Consider the following 17,092-nt stretch of genomic DNA (forward strand, 5'->3'; position numbering starts at 1 on the left):
AATTCGCAACGCGGGACATTTGAAATTGTTTGTTTTTTTCCGGTCAGTAGTTTCGTAAGCGTATGATTCGAGTATATGTTTGCCCTTTTCTTTTCTTTGTATCAATATGGTGATTTTTGGTAAGGCGGCAGAACGCTATGCCCCAATCTATAACAAATTAGCTCAAGTGTCTACTGACACTCATTCAAATGGGCCATATTCTGTCGACCGTAAACTTGAAAAGTTGACTCTCCATGGCAAACTCTTGGTGGCGCACTGCATTGTGAATCGCCCGAATTGTACATGCGCCTATGGAAGCAACTGAAGCAACTTTAGAGATGTGTGTTACTGCAGGTCTTGTAGTCTTACTACATTCTGCATGTTTGGTCCCACAAAAAATGTTTGCTAAGCAAAATGGATGGACGAATAGCTGAAATATTTGATGCTCACTACTTGTAGCTGGTTCCATTGTAGAATTTGCGTACTAAATTAATTCAGTCAGCTTTTCTTTGTTTTTTAGTTACCTTGTAATATAATCTCTGATAGTGGTGTTTCTCTGATGGCCCAACGCTAGTGAACAAGATTTTTAAAACTTTTCTAATTATGTCAGTAAAATATCATTACATTAAAGGCACATTACAGCCTGGAAAGCTCCCAATTGGTTTACAAAACGCGTTTTAAACGAAAAGCATCTTAAAGTGGATATAAACGTCCACACAACCATCCTTTAAAAATGAAGTGGTTTTGTGTTATTCTGGTGAGAACGAATTTCGGGGGTCAAAATTGTGTTGGGTGCTAGTTTTGAATCCTGCTGCACATGTTTCACCAGTGCATCGCGTTCTGTGGACGTGTGAGAAACAACGGTTGTGATGCGATCAAGCTAAATGAGTCGTTTGTCGGAAACTATCATTTGGAGATTCAGGCCAAAATAGGGCCACTTCATCACATCACTTCGTGTTCTGACTTCCAATAATTTTTGAACTAAAGATGGTATCAGCATGCGGTTTTCACAGCAGTAATGCTGAGATTGTGCTCTCTTCAAATCTGTAAAAAAACCAACAATTTGACCAGGGTCGACAAACGACTCATTTAGCTTGATCGCTTCACATGTGTCCCACAATGTTTGTGGCGTCAGAATTAAACAGGGATTTTCGTCTTGCGACAATGCGACATTAGTTTAGTTTCCTTTCAACCAGACCTTTAACGTAGGATAAGGAAACAATCCAAAACATAAAATGATCAGGCATTTCAGGCCGTAATGTCCCTTTAAATGTAATGACAATTTACCCTATTTTCTGGAATATTCGTACCAGTCTTTGTTTTCTTCGATACAAGGGTATATTTAGGAGTTTCATTCATCTGGAGGAGTAATGAGTATGTCATCCTAAAATTGACAAGTCCAAAAAGCTCCAAAATACTATATAAAGTGATTTGATAGATAATTTGTTATGAAAAGCACCTTCAGCGAACTTAAATGCTAAAAAACATCTTTTCTCAACCCTTTTCAAAATTCAGTTTAAGAAGCTTGATCAGTAGGCACAGACAGACAAATTCACCCAGCAAAAGCACTTTTACCAAAATACATAACTGATTTATTTTTTAACAAAATCATTTTTAGACCAGCTTCTTGCTTAAATCCCTTCTCCTAAAATACATACATAAGTAGGCTACATCCTTTCTTGAGACAAAATAGACTGAATGTTATTGCGTCATGAAAGTTTGAAAGCAAAAAGTGTAAATTTAAATGAAGTTTCAATAAAATACACTGTTTTAATGTACCTCAAGATTGAATGAGATGTGCATAGCTGATTGTGTTGTCGTATTTTGTTTTTTCATAAGGGGTGACATACATGTACATGTATGTATCTTTGGCATAAACATATAGTAAATGACGAAAATTTTAATTAATCTTAGAACATATTTTGCACAGAAACAGAACATATTTTTTTTCAAACAAATTAATTTACATCGCTTGCACAAACTTGGAACTGTTATGAATAAATGGAAAAGCATACAAATTTTCAAATGTTCAGTTGCAACTCAGGCAAAATCAATTTACCACAACAATATTAATTCTATTGAGCAGAATAATTGAAATCAATTCTTGAAATCAGTAATTAAAATCAACAGGTAACTGTCTAAGGAACTGTTTTTCAAGAAACTATTAATTTTACAGAAATTTTAAGATTTGTATATCTGCAGGAGGCAAAAATAGACATAAAATCCTGCACATAATTGACAAAAATTGAGCAGAATAATTGAAATCAATTCTTGAAATCAGTCATTAAAATCAACAGGTAAATAATGTCTAAGGAACTGTTTTTCTAGAAACTATTATTAATTTAAAGAAATTTTAAGATTTGTATATATATCTGCAGGAGGCAAAAATAGATGCAAAAACCTGCACATTATTGACCAAAATTATATATGCAGGGTGTCAAATTATGCCCGTTGGAACTTGAAATGCACATCCGCTTGTGTTACTTAGACAAGTATAGTTCAGGAGTCAGGAATTGGACTGTAATATCTTATTAGTAGAATAAAATACATGTGTACGCTTCCAGGAGCAAATACTCATTGCATGTTTTTGCGTAACTGTTACAGTGTTCTAGATGATTCCTGAAAAGAAATTTTGGGTGGGAGGCCTCATTGGGCTATCACCATGATCACACGGCTGATTTGGGAGATAAACCTATTCGGAGATATAACAAGGTTTTTCTCAAATGACCATACCCTCATACTGTGTGTCATTGCCACTGTAATGGATCAGCTGGTACTGTGTGGGCAGGGCACTGAACTGGGTCACCGGGGTGGCAGTGAGCTGAGTGGGTGGGGCTACATCGCTGACGGCAGGTCTGGTATTAAGGTCATTGCAGACGCCAAGTGAGCGGTAGACCATGCTGCGGAGATCCTCGCATCCCTGCTGCTGGGACCCGCTACTGTCTCCTGAAATAAAGAGGTGTAATTAAAACCAATCAGGAATTTCTAATGTCAGTTGCAATGTCAGTCTTTTCCAAATGGGATGCTTCAGACTTCAAACTGTGCAAATGGTAGGGGCCCCAACTTGGGAGGTGTATAGAGGAACTCCTTTTGACATATCTTAGGATAAAATTCATTTTGGGGATATTAAGGTGACAAAGCTTGGGTAGGTGTAACATTAAATGGAGATACCAGGTATCGTTTTAGAATTAAAACAGTTAACACATTCCTGTTTATATTTATGACTATCAATAAGGACTGTTGTAACAGTCTGCGTACTTCTATCAGCTCAAAATGGCGTCCACAAATTTGATCCATCTGATTAAATGAATCAATCCCAAACTCGAGAATTAAATTTGATATGTTTTATCGAAGTAGTGGCTTTTTTTTCTGGAAAAGGAAGTGCGTTTCTGACATTCCGATATGCCTACCTTTTGCTGTAAGTTGTTGGGTGCTTTTTGAGGTTTCACCGAGGATGGATTGAGGCTGCTCAGGGCTGCAAGTCATCTCAACTGACATTGCCTGCTCAAGGTTGTTGCTGGAAGCAGGCTGCTGTGGTTTGATGAGTTGTGGAGGGTTGTCTGTGGATTCCTGTTTTGCTTTGATCTCGCTCAGCTCCAGGGCAACAGCAAAGGGATCAGAGTCAGCAGCGGACTGCTGCTGAGGTTGGAACACCTGCTGTTGTTGCTGCTGTTGCTGTTGGAGCTGTTGCTGCTGCATCTGCTGCTGCAGCTGTGCTTGTTGGAGTAACTGCAGCTTCAGCTGATCTTGCTGCTGCTGCTGCTGCTGCTGCTGGTTGATCAACCCCAGTGTTGTGGTCACAGCTGTGTTGTTGCAGTTCATGTTGGCGACAGCTTGCTGCTGCACTCCGTTGGCAGTACTGCTGAAGATTTTGTTCTGGTCGGCTTGATCTTTGCAGGTGTCATTTCCCATGTTCTGGACTATCTGCCACATACTTGGGGTGTTATTGGTGTTGGAGTCAGCCCCCCACGCCTGATACACATCTCGCCCGAACGACTGATTGGAATGACCTGCAGAATCGTCTTCAGCTGGGGATATGTAGATCATCTTACCATTGGGAAGGAGGGCTGCTGTTGGTGTCTGCGGCTGATAGACCCGGGTGGGTGAGTACACAACAGGGACGTTGGGAGAGAAGCTCCCCCTGGTTGGGCTGAAGTAGTTGTAAGGACTGTGGCGAGCGCTGTGGTGCTGCTGAGCAAGATGGTTGTGGCCAGGAAAGGTCTGCCAGTTGGCCTGCTGGGTATTGACCCCCAAGGGCTGGCGCCGTTGATAGGTTGGGCTGCCCAATGGGCGCTTGGTCGGGGTGACGCGTTTGGGGGGCTTAGAGTTGGGGTCGTAGCTGTCATTGATGGACCAGAAGCCACCCTTGCGAGGGGCCAACTTGCCATCGGAGTTTTCTGCACGTCGGGACTTGAAGCAGGGAGTTGTGAGTGCATGCCGGACAGAACTCTGTTCAGAGGGAAGAAGAAGACAGTAGGATGTAGTGTTTTTGACAGAGTTACTTGAGATGGATCACAAGTCGATCATATCACTCGTAAGTCATCCAGTCCCAAGTCAACTAACAAACTATCAAGTGAACTTTTACATAGGCATTCTTTTGTTATTGTTTACCTCCTGTTACATGTGACTAGAGTTATTAATCTACTTGTGATTTAATTGTGACGTGACTTGTGATCCATCTGTACTATCAACATATCCACTCAGGAATACTTTCCACAGAATCTGTCATCTTAGGGTTGGGCAATTTGTTAGAATTTTGAAATAAACGTCATTCGTCTTGAGTCACACTGAGTATAAACTGCTTTATCGTGTGTTGTATTCTAGCAAATTCAGAAGCCAATCAAATGCTAGGACAGAAAGTGCTGATAGAAAAAATAAACAAATTATAAAAACCAAAAACCAACTTAATAAGAATCAAATCAAAACAAAACAAAACACAAATTACATGAGATACTCACCATCCAGCTTTTCTTCCTATTTGGATTCATGCGCAGATAATATGGATAGCAACATCTGCAGAGAAATAAAATTAAATATTACATTGTTTAGAAAGCAAATTTTGTAAATGTGCATAAACATGTGTGTCCCAACGTGTGTAAGTGCGCATGTCCATGGAAATGGCACTCAAAGGTTCCTTGTTAACAGCTGTATTGTATTCTGAGTCCATCAATGTCCACACAAGTCCACCACAATTCCTCCAGTCCCAATTAAGTCAAGTCACAAGCTACTCAAATGAACCATGAGAAAGCCAGTCTTTTGTTATTGTTCTTCCCTTGTTACTAGTGACCTTGTGAATTGCCTCACGATATACTTGTGACCAAACTCAACTACAACTCAGGAAAACAGCTATGCTTGAAATTAATATCACTGCTAAGGATGTTTGCACAAAGTCCATAGGGGTGGGTTCGTGTTCAATTCTGGGGGACAAGTCAGAGTTTTTAAAGTCTGGAGGTTCGACTCACTCCAACCCATCGTAGACCTCACACGGTTGCATCTCCTTCCGTCCTGTCACCCGGAACACCTCCATGATCTGCTGCACCAGGCCCACGTTGGGTTTCTCGTAAGTCAGTGGCGTAATCGTCTTCTTGAAGGAGTTCTCCTTTGGGGTGTTGCTTGAAGAGCGCCCTCGAGGAAGAAGAACTCGTCGGCTGGTTCCGCTGGGGCGGGCCAGGTTGTAGGCATTTGCATTTGGATGCATTTGGGCAAGCTGAAATGATAATTTAGAAATAAAAAAAAACAACTTTAAATAGCTTTATTTGTTAGCTTAATTGTAGAAAGTAAGTCAATTCATGGTTTTTACAGAAAAAAAGTACAAAGAAAATTTCATCAAGTCAATAATTGTACCGGTAGTTTGTTTGCGAATTCAATGGAGCCATAATTTAATTGCTTTGCTGAATATAAAACAAAGCTTTCAATCAAATGTGTTGAATGAACTCTGGCTATTTTGAATTTGTATGTAACATGCGGAAAAATGTATAATTCAGTTCAAAATGTTACCAATTCATGAGATTCTTAAAATTTTCAATTATATATGCTTTGTTTTTCACTGAATTTCATTCAAAACTAATAACATTAATCAAAACTGTAACCCCGAATAACTCTGATGACGAATGACAAAATCACCTTAGCATACTAAGATAAAACTTTGTGTTTATTCAGTGATGAATCTCAAAAACTGTTCAGGGTTTTGGGCAATACAGTAACTACTGGGTTGGAAACAAAAATGAGCATGAAATAAGTTATTCAGAAAATCACCTGCATTCCACTTGCAGTTTGTTGAAGAGGTACAGCAGCATAGACCACGTTGTTCATCATATTTCCGGAAGGGAAACTGCTGGACGCAAGATTGTTCAGAGTGGCAGTCATACCATTCACCATATTGGAGGAGGAGGTTAGTGTGGAGATACCGGGAAGAGAGTCTGTGACTGTCTGTTGCTGAGAAAACCCATTGAAGGAGCTGATGCTTGGCTGTAGATTCCCCACCTGACAGTAGCTCTGGGAGGGATCAGTGATGCTATTTGCAAATACGCCCAGGTCTGGCATCACTGAGTTGCTGGCATTGGACATTGGCGGCTGCACGCTCGGTGGTGAAGACGCTGGCAGGCTTGTGACGGTCGACAGGCACTCTGATGCTTCAGCTACTTGACAAGGAGAACTATCACTGAGATGTTCTTGGGGAGGGGGTGTATGGAGCATCGCATCCTGGAAGTTCTGATTCTCATTTGGTACCTCCGCAGCAGCTTTAATGACAGGCTCTGGGTGAGCTGCATACTCCTCTTGAACTTTGACGGCAGATTTTGCCTCTGGCATTGTTTCCATGGAGACTTGAGGGACCGGATGCATGACTGCAGTGCCAGGCTCACTGGCAGTAGGTGAGCCATGAGGAATCGCTGCAAGGCTTTCTCGGCTGAGGACTTCTTCAGCGCTCTGGATGACAGTGGCCAGCTGGGCTTCTGTTGGAGTTGATGTGGCATTGTCATTTGATGTCTGCGTAACAGCTTTATCCTCTGCAAAGGAGCATAGTGGCAAAAAAAATGATATCTTAAACAAATTTACTGATATAAAATGACTACGTTTGCAAAGTGGCGATAGGAAATCCGGAATTCAGATCAGAGTCTCTCATGAAATGGTTTTAATAATTAAATTAAATTATCAATTTCTTAGAAAAACATAGGTTGTAGGCCTTGTTGTGGATGTACTTTTACTGTTTTACTCAAAATTGTCCCCAAGAGGGTTTTCAAAATATCATTTTAGTTTAAATGGAACTCGGTGATGCATGACCAGATGAATTCATCCATATCTATCCATGGAAAGCTTACTGCATGCACCAACTTTTTGAAAACAATGTTCATGAACAAAAAAAATCATAGCTTTATTATATTATTAGGCCTATTTTTAGGTCTAATCCTTTTTGGGGAGGGGGGTGGGGGGGGGGGAGAGACAAGTACTTGCTGAGTTTCCAACCTAGGCCCTACAAACCTCCCAACTTGTAGGCCCCCTAACACTTTTTTAAAATGCTGGGAGAAGTAGAAGTGACAATTTATATTGGCATTAGGATCACCATAAACTGTGTCAAATAGATTTTTTTGGTTTTGTTTTTTAAGCCTTTATGTCATGGCCGAATAAAAATATAAATTTCTGTCCCTGTTATGAACATGAAGTGTTATGAACAAGAAGTCTTGAACTTGAAGATGTGTAGGGCCCTAGGCCTACACCCTAACCTGAGATTGGCCAGTGGCAATCTCTCAATGGATAGGCCTAGGGAGGCCTAGCTTTACTTTTTTTTATAGGAACAAATTTGGGATAGGGGCCTAGGCCTAACTCATGTAGGCCCTATTTTATTTATTGCTGCCCACCACTTAACAATGAAATCTGTCCATGTTATGAACGTGAAATCTTGAACTCCTCTGTAGGCTAATTAACTTCTCGAAACCTGAGAAATTTATTAAACTTGTTGGTGGGCAATTGTTATTGGATGAAGAAAGACGGAAAACTTACTCAATTTCAATTCAATTCAATTCACTTTATTTTCCACGTAAAAGAAGACGATTAGAGTTAAATGTAAACAAAATATGTGGATGGGGATCCCTAAAAAGCAATGCTTGTCGAGTAGAGATCCCCAGTTACAATCATACAAAAATATTACATATTACTCCATGTATCGACTCCTGTCCGTGGTTCCCTCTAATTTGTCACGCTTTTGTAACCGTTAGTGTGGACAGACCCAGTTAACTGGGTTTTTTTTTTTTGGCCTAATGTTTTGCCTAGGCCCACCATGTCTGACCACTGTTTACCGAATCCAAGTAAACTACGTTATGATCAACATTAAAATAGGTTACCACTTACCTTGGACTCCATCTGTGCACAGGAGTTGCAATATTCCTTCCTTCAAAATTGGTGTCACCGACTTGTTGGGACATTTTTCGTTACCGTCGCCCGCCATCGTGCAAGCTGAAGCTGAAGCGACTGCCGACTCCAACTTGACCGGGACAAGATCGCTCTCTGCCCCGTCCGCTCCGCCAGTTTTCACGGTTGGTTCCTCTTTTGCGTTTTCTGATTGCAAACTCAGCATGTTATCCCCTGCACCCCCGGTATTAGCAGCTGCCATCCAATAAAATTCTACAAGAACTTTTCCTTAGATATCACAAAAATATTGTCACAAAAGGACATGTGCTGATGATGACAGCGTTCAAACGCAGTGTTGTGAAGCGCTGGCGCCGGGCGTTAATGCACAAAATTTAAACGCGATGGTTGAACAAAATGTACGCAACGCTGCGGAATTTGAGGCGCGCACGCGCAATAACACATTCAAAATTTAAAGGCCTCCAAATGAGGTATTTGATTGGTCAGAAGTTTGTTTACAAACGCAAGCCCGAGCAGCAGCTTTTGGATGTCGTCTGCGCTGCACGATCGACCGATTGCATGCTATGATATGCTCATCTTGAAGTTGAATCACGAAATTTACTAGGGATTTTTTTATTCCTCAGAATTTTAATTGACTTTTCTCTCGCATTTTGTTTTGTTCTTCCAGCTTTACTACATAAGTTCACGGCAAGTTTAGCGCTATTAAATGAACTAACCATTTGTACTTTTTGTCAGCAAAATGTTTGAACATTGTTATTCATAATTGTTTTTAAGGTTTAAGCCAAATTCACAGAAAATCCAAGGTTCCCTTTTACGATTTAATTACATTTGGACCCCCCCCCCCCAAAAAAAGAAACATTTTTTTCTGACAACAAATTTAACTGTAGGATGAAATGTATCTTTTTTCATGGGTCAAATTTACATAAATATTTATACTGAACAGTTGATGCTAAAAAATTCAAAATGTGCAACAAAATTCTCCGGCGGATTCGACAAAAAATGTTGTAGGAATGTCTTCTGAAATGCTGTAGGAATGTCTTCTGGGGTCATGCAGACACCTTAAATGCAAGTTTCAAGTATTTGAATTTTCAGCCAAAATTGAAAACAGTTGCTAAGATTAACCTTACTTTTTAAACAAAATTTGGCCGAAAATGTATTTTTCTCAAAACAACGCAGACCAGGATGCAAGAGGAACATCAAGCAATATTCCAACAGCTAAAATTTCAAAGATTTGGGCAAAAATTACCTGCTTATTGCGGGAAAACTTGTTTATGATGCTCCCCACCCCACCCCCACCCACCCCCAAAAAGTCCTCCCCCCTCCCCCCAATTTTTGTTTTGAGGCGAAATCTGTTAACAGGTAGCTTTTTATTTTAAAAAAAAAAATGGACTGATTTCTCTCCAAATTTTTGAATCTTTAAAATTTATGTTGACTTCTACTTTTGGAAAAATAAGCCAAATAATTTATCTTTGAAGTAAAAACAGTTGGTTGGGGTAGCTCTATGGTTGGACAGTTTCTCGAGAAGTGTACTCGTGCTTTTGTTGAATGACCCCTTGATTGTTATTTAAATAAGTGAAGGCAGAGTTTCAGGGGGTACGTTCTCCCTATCAGAAAACAAGTAAAATCTATATTTTATTGAGTCTAAAAAAATGTGTGCTCTTTTTCTCGGCAGCTCTTGACCAACTAAATCGATAATTTTATCGATATATGAAGGCTCACTTTAGCCCTTTTTGCATCACGGAAAAATCATGTTATTGCCAAGAGGGGAAAACCTGAACTTCTTTTTACTAGAAAAGGCACAAAAAGTTATGGAAGACATAATGCTATTTTCAATATAAAATTCAAATGGTTAGGAAGCTTGAGTAAAAGAAACAGCAGACTTAATCTGTTTTCATAATTTTATCTTACTATAATTCCAGGAATCTCTGTCTGTCTGTCTGTCCGTCGATTATCTCCAGAACCGGGCACCGTATGAAGTTGAAAATCGGCGGGTATATTTTTCGGGACAACAGAATGTGCAGTGCAAAGTTTGAAGTTGTTTGGACCAGCGGTTCTCGAAAAAGCTGCAAAAAGCAGTATTTTCTGAGGCAAACGTGGCAGTATATAGCTTAGAACATAACACCCGCACGCACTGCCGTTCTTTTCAATTGTTTACGTCATGTTTAAGCTAAAGCGCGCGTGCTCAATATGACGCAAACAATGCAAAAAGGACGGGCACGCGCACGTGCATTGCAGGGCGATACACTGTCCAGTGTGGGTGAAAACTAATGGATCAATGGGTGAATAGCACTGCATACCATGTTTTCGTATGTACACGGGCACATTATTTTTGCAGTCGACTGAGCGACCATTGTAGGTGGTCGAACTTCAAACTTGGCAAAAATTTTGACGTAAGTGTGCGTTCAACCTGTGAAAACAACACCATTGAATCGCATGCGTTGTTTGTACGAGCATTTCTCCAAAACTCTGCAAGTATACAACCGTACCAGCGGGCAGCGGCAAAGCAATTTGCGTTTCCCGAGCATGCACATTTTAGACGGGCACTGCACTAGTAGTTCTAAATTCAAAACGCAACGCCCCAGGTGCGTTCTGCGTGACATCGCGCGGAACATGTTACGCGCGCGTCAATCTCCATAAAAGGGTTGTTTACATCTTACTCGCCAGCTGAACACTCCATTATTTTGCTAGAGGGATGTTTCAAAAAGCATGAAGTGAACTTGTTGAACAAAATCGGGATTTTTTTGAACGAATTATTTGATATTTTTTTACGGATAAGGTATTTATGAATGGGAATAAATATGTGCTCGGTCGGTATTTATCACTCTGTTTAATACCGCTTAGAGTCTGGGTGCTGATAATTACCCTCGCCTCCGGCTCGGGTAATTATCAGCACCCAGACTCTAAGCGGTATTAAACGAGTGATAAAAACCTCCGGAGCACACATTTATTCCCTTATTAAAAAGTATGACAAGTATTTGTTTTAACTAGCAAGTTTTTGTTGCAAAAAACCCCCACTTTTTTAGGCGGCCTTCAATAAATTTGGTTAGTAGGTGGGGCGCCCCCATGAAATGACACTCAAAACGACGGCGCGCGCACATGTGTACGTGTGTGTCCGCCATTTGTTGTTCGCGGGCAAGGACGATGTAATGGACGTCAACAACCATCACAAAGACGCAGAGTAAGTTGCCAATTTCATGCCTAAAAGTTACGCATTTTACCTTAAGTAATTGAGTAGGAACTACTGGCCACACTGGGGTACTTGTGCAACAATTTCAATTCAAGTATGGATAAAAATGGTGAGGAAAAATGAGGCAAAAAGTTGCAAGCACTGCATGTAAAAAGTAACTGTACAAAATGTAAAAGCGCCCCCTCGCGACGCCCATGTGTCGAAGGGCATTGTCGTGCCTGAAATTGACACCTTAATGGTATTGTTAACACTATTACAAGTGTCAATTTCAAGAACAGAAAGAAATTGTCGGAAAGATTCCCATATCTGGCCATCACGGAAAGAATGTTGCAACCTGACGCTACTCAGCGGTTGTGTGCAAAGTCTATATGGAGAGCCAAGACAATTCTGAGTATTTCCTTCGTTATACTAACGAAGAACAATTTTTCCTTCCTTGGTGAACACTATCTACAGGTACACGGCACCGCAATGGGCACTCGCATGGCCCCGTCGATGGCTTGCCTCTTCATGGGCGACCTCGAAGAACGCATTCTTGCCTCGGCCCCATGTCGCCCTTGGATCTGGTGGAGATATATTGATGATGTTTTCTTCATCTGGACCAGTGATGAGGACAGTCTCTTGACCTTCACTAACCACATCAATTCCTTCCACAGAACCATCAAATTCACATCGGAGTTCTCGGCTCACCAAACCCACTTTCTGGATGTCACCGGCCGCAAGCAAGGCAACTCACTAACCACTGACCTGTATTCCAAACCCACAGACACCCACCAGTACCTCCACTCCTCCAGCTGTCACCCCAGGCACAGCAAAACTGGCATAGCGTTTAGCCAGGCACTCAGACTCAGAAGAATTTGTTCTAATGATTCCGATTTCTCCCGCCATACACAGATACTGAAGAACAACTTGGTGGCCAGGGGTCACAGCTCTCGCCAAGTTCATCGTGCCATTGCCAGAGCTAAATCTATCCCCAGAAATCAAGCTCTCACGGGAAAGGCCCCTGATGCCATGGCCAAACCCATGATTCCCTTGGTTACCACGTTTCACCCCAATCTCCCTCCCCTCCGCAAAATCACTAATGACAATCATCATATCCTCCATACTTCAGATCGCCTTGCCCGCGCCATCCCCAACGGCCCCACATTGGCTTACAGGCGTCCTCGAAATCTACGGGACTTGATTGTTCGAGCTGAAGTCCCATCCTTAGATGCATCCCCTCCCACCCAGCATGGTACTTTCAAGTGCAGTTCCAGATGTGTTGTCTGCCAGATTCATATCCAGGAGTCTGACTCCTTTTCTGGCCACTCTTCTGTCACTACCCACAGAACCATTGGTAACATCACTTGTAACACCTCTAATGTCATATATCTCATTTCTTGCAGGGTCTGTGGAGTGCAGTATGTAGGTGAGACTAAGAATACGCTCAAGAAGCGTTTCTATGCCCATCGGTCAACGGTCAACACCAAGAAACTAGACACCCCTGTTGGTCATCACTTCAACCTGCCTAACCACTCCATTTCTGATATGATTTTGCAGGGCATTGAATCTCTTGGCCATCGCAAAGAGTCAGTTCGCCTCAGCAGAGAGAAGGTGTGGATGAATCGTCTTCGAACTATTCAACCACATGGTCTCAACATCCAACTTGGAAATGATTAATCCTTTTCTTCCTCCATTGTCCTCTGTTACAGATAATCCATCTGGTCTTCCTTGTTTGTGTTAACACATCTCCCACCATCTTTCATCCCTTTCCACCTCTATACTGTCCCCCCCCCCCCCCCGCATCATCCCTTCACTCTCACACTCTTTTGTCCGTTCCCACTCCCTGTGACCTTTGATCCTTCCCCTTTCTGGTCCCTCCCCTGTTTACACCAGACCCCTTGTGGTTTGCCATCTCCCTTTGTTTCTTTGTTCTCTCATCCACCCTCCCCTGCATCTTTCCACACCTTTCCCTCCTAATCCTCCTTTTGTGTTTCTTCTTTCAGCCCTGCATGTTTGTGTGCACCCCCATGTTAATGTATGTATCTCTGTCATTTCTGTTTTAGCCTCTGAAGAAGAACTTGCTAAGTTCGCAACGTCAGGCCACATTAATTTTAAGATTTATTTCCTAACAAAATTGGAAATGTTTCTCAATTCTCAGATTCATGTCTTATCATCATTTTTGCAATGACTGACCTTCATTGAGATGAAGAAAAAAGCAGCATCAGGTTGCAACATTCTTTCTGCCATCACTTGTCACCCTGTGCACAAAACAGGGAAAGAATACCATATCTGGCCATCACTAAATGTTTCCCTCCATTTTTCCCTCAGTGGCTATCAACCATCAGAAAGTGATAATAATGTGCTGGTAAAAAGTCAAATTTAGCAGGGAACTAATATTGAACTATTTACTGAGAAAACACAAATTTTCGGACTAGTCTCATACGTTTGTGCACAGGGATGACTGACAAGTGATGGCCAGATATGGGAATCTTTCCCAACATTTTTTTCAAACATAATCCCAGGAAAGCTTTGTTTGAAGTGGAGGAGGGGAATTTCTGGATGATTCTTGAACGAAGACAGTCAGTCTTACTTTGTCCTGTTTGCAAAATCTCTTTAAATTTTATTACAACTCCTAATCTGTCCTCTTTGACCGCCAAACGCTGACTCTCACCAACCGTCCTCTTCCGCCACCCATTGCCAACTGACTCAAGTCTTCTAAGAACAAACGTCAACCTCCAACTGTTACATGTATTATGGAATTCTTTTGCATAATATTATTATCTTGAATGACTCTAATGCGTGTACGCATGCATGCATGTAGGCAGTTGTTCCTGTATGCACACACGCATGCACCGGTACGTAGCTGTCATGCATATTAACTAGTTACTTTTTTACATCGCCACAGTTGGTTGATGGTCGCAAGGGCTGTTTTTTGTGCTGTGTTTTTTAATTTGCATACTTTTTGTCATTTTTTTCAGTTTTTCAGAGGAACAAGACAAATAATTTCAACATCCGCAAGACCCAAAGGTCGCTGATTCTACCCACAGTGTGCGCTCCAAACGCATATCAGGTGAGTCCAATGTATGATTTTGTATGATTTGTTCAAGCTAGATGAGTTGTTTGTCGACCCTGGTCAATTTGTTTTTGCAGATTTGAAAAGAACACAATCTCAGCATTACTGGTGTGAAAACCGCATGCTGGTACCATCTTTAGTTCAAAAATTATGGAAGTCGGGACACCAAGAGATGCGATGAAGTGGCCCTATTTTGGCCTCTATCTCCAAAAGATAATTCCCGACAGACAACTCATTTAGCTCGATCACATCATATTGTCGTTTAAAAATAGAAAAAAATAATAACTTCAAGGCGAACCCCTTGCCTATTGAATTTTTGATCAAACTGTTTTTTTTTGGTCAAATTTTGATAAAAATGCATTGCTAACACCTTACCAAATTTCAATTTTTGAAGGAAAAAAACACCTTCTTTTTTGTCACGAGTCTATTAAAAATAAAGAATGCAAGGCTAACCCCCTTACGGTTTTCAGTTTTTTGCTGAAAATTTATGTTTGCCCAATTTTGATAAAAATGCAAACCTAACCCGTTGTGATTTTAAAAATTTTTGATAAAAATCAATTTGAGTACAATGCTTGGCTAAATAACCCCAGTTTTTGATGCAACTTATTCTTCAATTCAATTTTGATAAAAATTTAAAGCTAACGGCTTACAATTTATAGTTTTGAGAAAACAATTTTTTTTAATTATTTTTTTTTTTAATTGCTAAGCTAAAACCTTTCCAATTTGAATTTTTGATGAAACTTATGTTTTGGTCCAAATTTCGATAAAAATGCAAGGCTAACCCCTTCTGATTTTGAATATGATACAAATTTGACCAGAGAACAATTATCCAGAGCTCACCAGTTAGAGCACTCCAGTCGATTTTGATGTTAATATTTTGATAAAAAATCTTTGTTAGATGTTTTTAATTCACAATGTACGTCATAAAATAACATGGAACAGAAAATGATTGCTGTGACTCTTTTTAACCATCATGCGTTGCCCATGCGAGATAGATAATAATATGCTTACGCTTTATTGATTACTAGATTTCAAGTAAGAAATATGGTGGTCTATAATTTTGCCGATGAAAATCTTCTCCTTAGAAAATTAATTATGGAATACTACGAAACAGATCTCTCAAAGAATTTCTGGGAGTTCCTTTTTCAAGAACTCAGGATCACCTTACCTGTTCTGCATTTAATTACAGCCATTTTTTGAAGCACACCCGTCATTTCAAACTGTCTCTTTTTGTTCTTTGTATCAGCAGCATAGTGGTAGTCAGCCAGCCAGCATGCCGGCTAGCCAGCCAACCAGCCGGGGAGCCAGCCAGCCAGCCAGCCTAGCAAGCCAGCAAAACAAGTCAGCCAGATGTGTTCACTAAGGTAGGACAAGACGTTTGGTTCAGTCATTGATTAAACTTATATTTAGTCCAATTTTGATAAAAATGCAAGGCTAGCCCCTTACGATAAAATTGATTTTTGTCCCATTTTGATACAAAATGCAAGGCTACATGTAACCGCCTATGATGTGGAATCTTTGGAAAAATAATTTCAAATTTAAGGCTCAAATACATAAGGCTCAACCCTTATGTTTTTGAATTTGTGATAAAATTTATTTTCGTTTGATTTTGATACAAAATGCAAGGCTACATGTAACCATCTATGATGTGGAATCTTTGGAAAAATAATTGTCAAATTTAAGGCTCAAACATAAGGCTCACCCCTTATGATTTTGACTTTGTGATACAATTTATTTTCGTTTGATTTTGATACAAGTTTCAAGGCAACAATGTATCCCCTTACCATTTTAAATTTCAAAATAAACAATTTTTCTCCAATTAAAATGGTTGAATTTCAAATTAAAGCAATTTGTGTCCAATTTTGATATGAATGCAAGGCTAAATTAACCCCTTTGAATATTTGATGAAACTTATGTTTCATTCCATTTTAATAAAAATGCAAGGCTAAGCCCTTACCATTTTAAATTTTTGATAAATAATTTTTGTCAAATGTTGATTTAATTTCAGCCAGCCATCCAGCCAGCCAGCATGCAAGAAGTCGGCCAGATGTGTTCACTATTATTTGGGACCAACCGTTTTGTTCAGCCGTTGATTAAACTTATCAAGAAACAAGTCAGCCAGATATGTTCACTAAGGTAGGACTAACCATTTTCTTTCAGCCATTAGCGCTCAAATTGAGCCTGTGAACACCCAAGACCCAGGATCTCAAGACCCAAGTACAGTTTGCAAGTGGAGTCGTTTGATGGATTGTTCAGAGTGAGTCAGACTCTAAGATGTTTATTTGCATCCCAGCGCGCTCTCCCAATGGTGTACAGTGGAACGCCGCTATAACGAACATCGTGGGATCCAAAGAAAGTGTTCGTAATAACGATCGTTCGGTATAGCGATTTTGAAATGCCGGTACCCTCTTTTGACCAATAGTGAAGTCACTGAACTGGCATTTCGCACATCCCGCGGCCGTACAAGGAGTTGTCACAAAATTTTAGCAACGGGTGGTTTTCCCTTTTAT

At 40.5% G+C, this 17,092-nt stretch overlaps 1 protein-coding gene across 1 annotated transcript; it reads right to left on the reverse strand.

The window, feature by feature from the left end:
* Positions 1-2,408: 2,408 nt before the first annotated feature.
* LOC119729933 lies at positions 2,409-8,743 on the reverse strand. The gene is made up of 6 exons (XM_038202718.1): positions 8,326-8,743; positions 6,235-6,986; positions 5,442-5,686; positions 4,938-4,992; positions 3,390-4,428; positions 2,409-2,925 (listed from the first exon to the last, which is right to left on the reverse strand). Exons 1-6 carry the CDS (start codon positions 8,585-8,587, stop codon positions 2,699-2,701), a joined length of 2,580 nt encoding a protein of 859 aa, XP_038058646.1. The 5' UTR covers positions 8,588-8,743; the 3' UTR covers positions 2,409-2,698.
* Between the last annotated feature and the right edge of the window lie 8,349 nt (positions 8,744-17,092).

This window comes from Patiria miniata, unplaced genomic scaffold (assembly GCF_015706575.1).
Source record: "Patiria miniata isolate m_02_andy unplaced genomic scaffold, ASM1570657v1 HiC_scaffold_22, whole genome shotgun sequence".
Taxonomy (NCBI): Eukaryota; Metazoa; Echinodermata; class Asteroidea; order Valvatida; family Asterinidae; genus Patiria; species Patiria miniata.

What these genes read in the sequence shown, in the direction of transcription:
- LOC119729933 (XM_038202718.1), bottom strand. Translation starts at nt 8,587, where the DNA reads ATGGCAGCTGCTAATACCGGGGGTGCAGGGGATAACATGCTGAGTTTG. An exon ending in GTGCACAGATGGAGTCCAAG is followed by an intron (nt 6,987 to 8,325) that starts GTAAGTGGTAAC and finishes GCTCCTTTGCAG; the next exon opens with AGGATAAAGCTGTTACGCAG. An exon ending in ATAGGAAGAAAAGCTGGATG is followed by an intron (nt 4,429 to 4,937) that starts GTGAGTATCTCA and finishes CCCTCTGAACAG; the next exon opens with AGTTCTGTCCGGCATGCACT.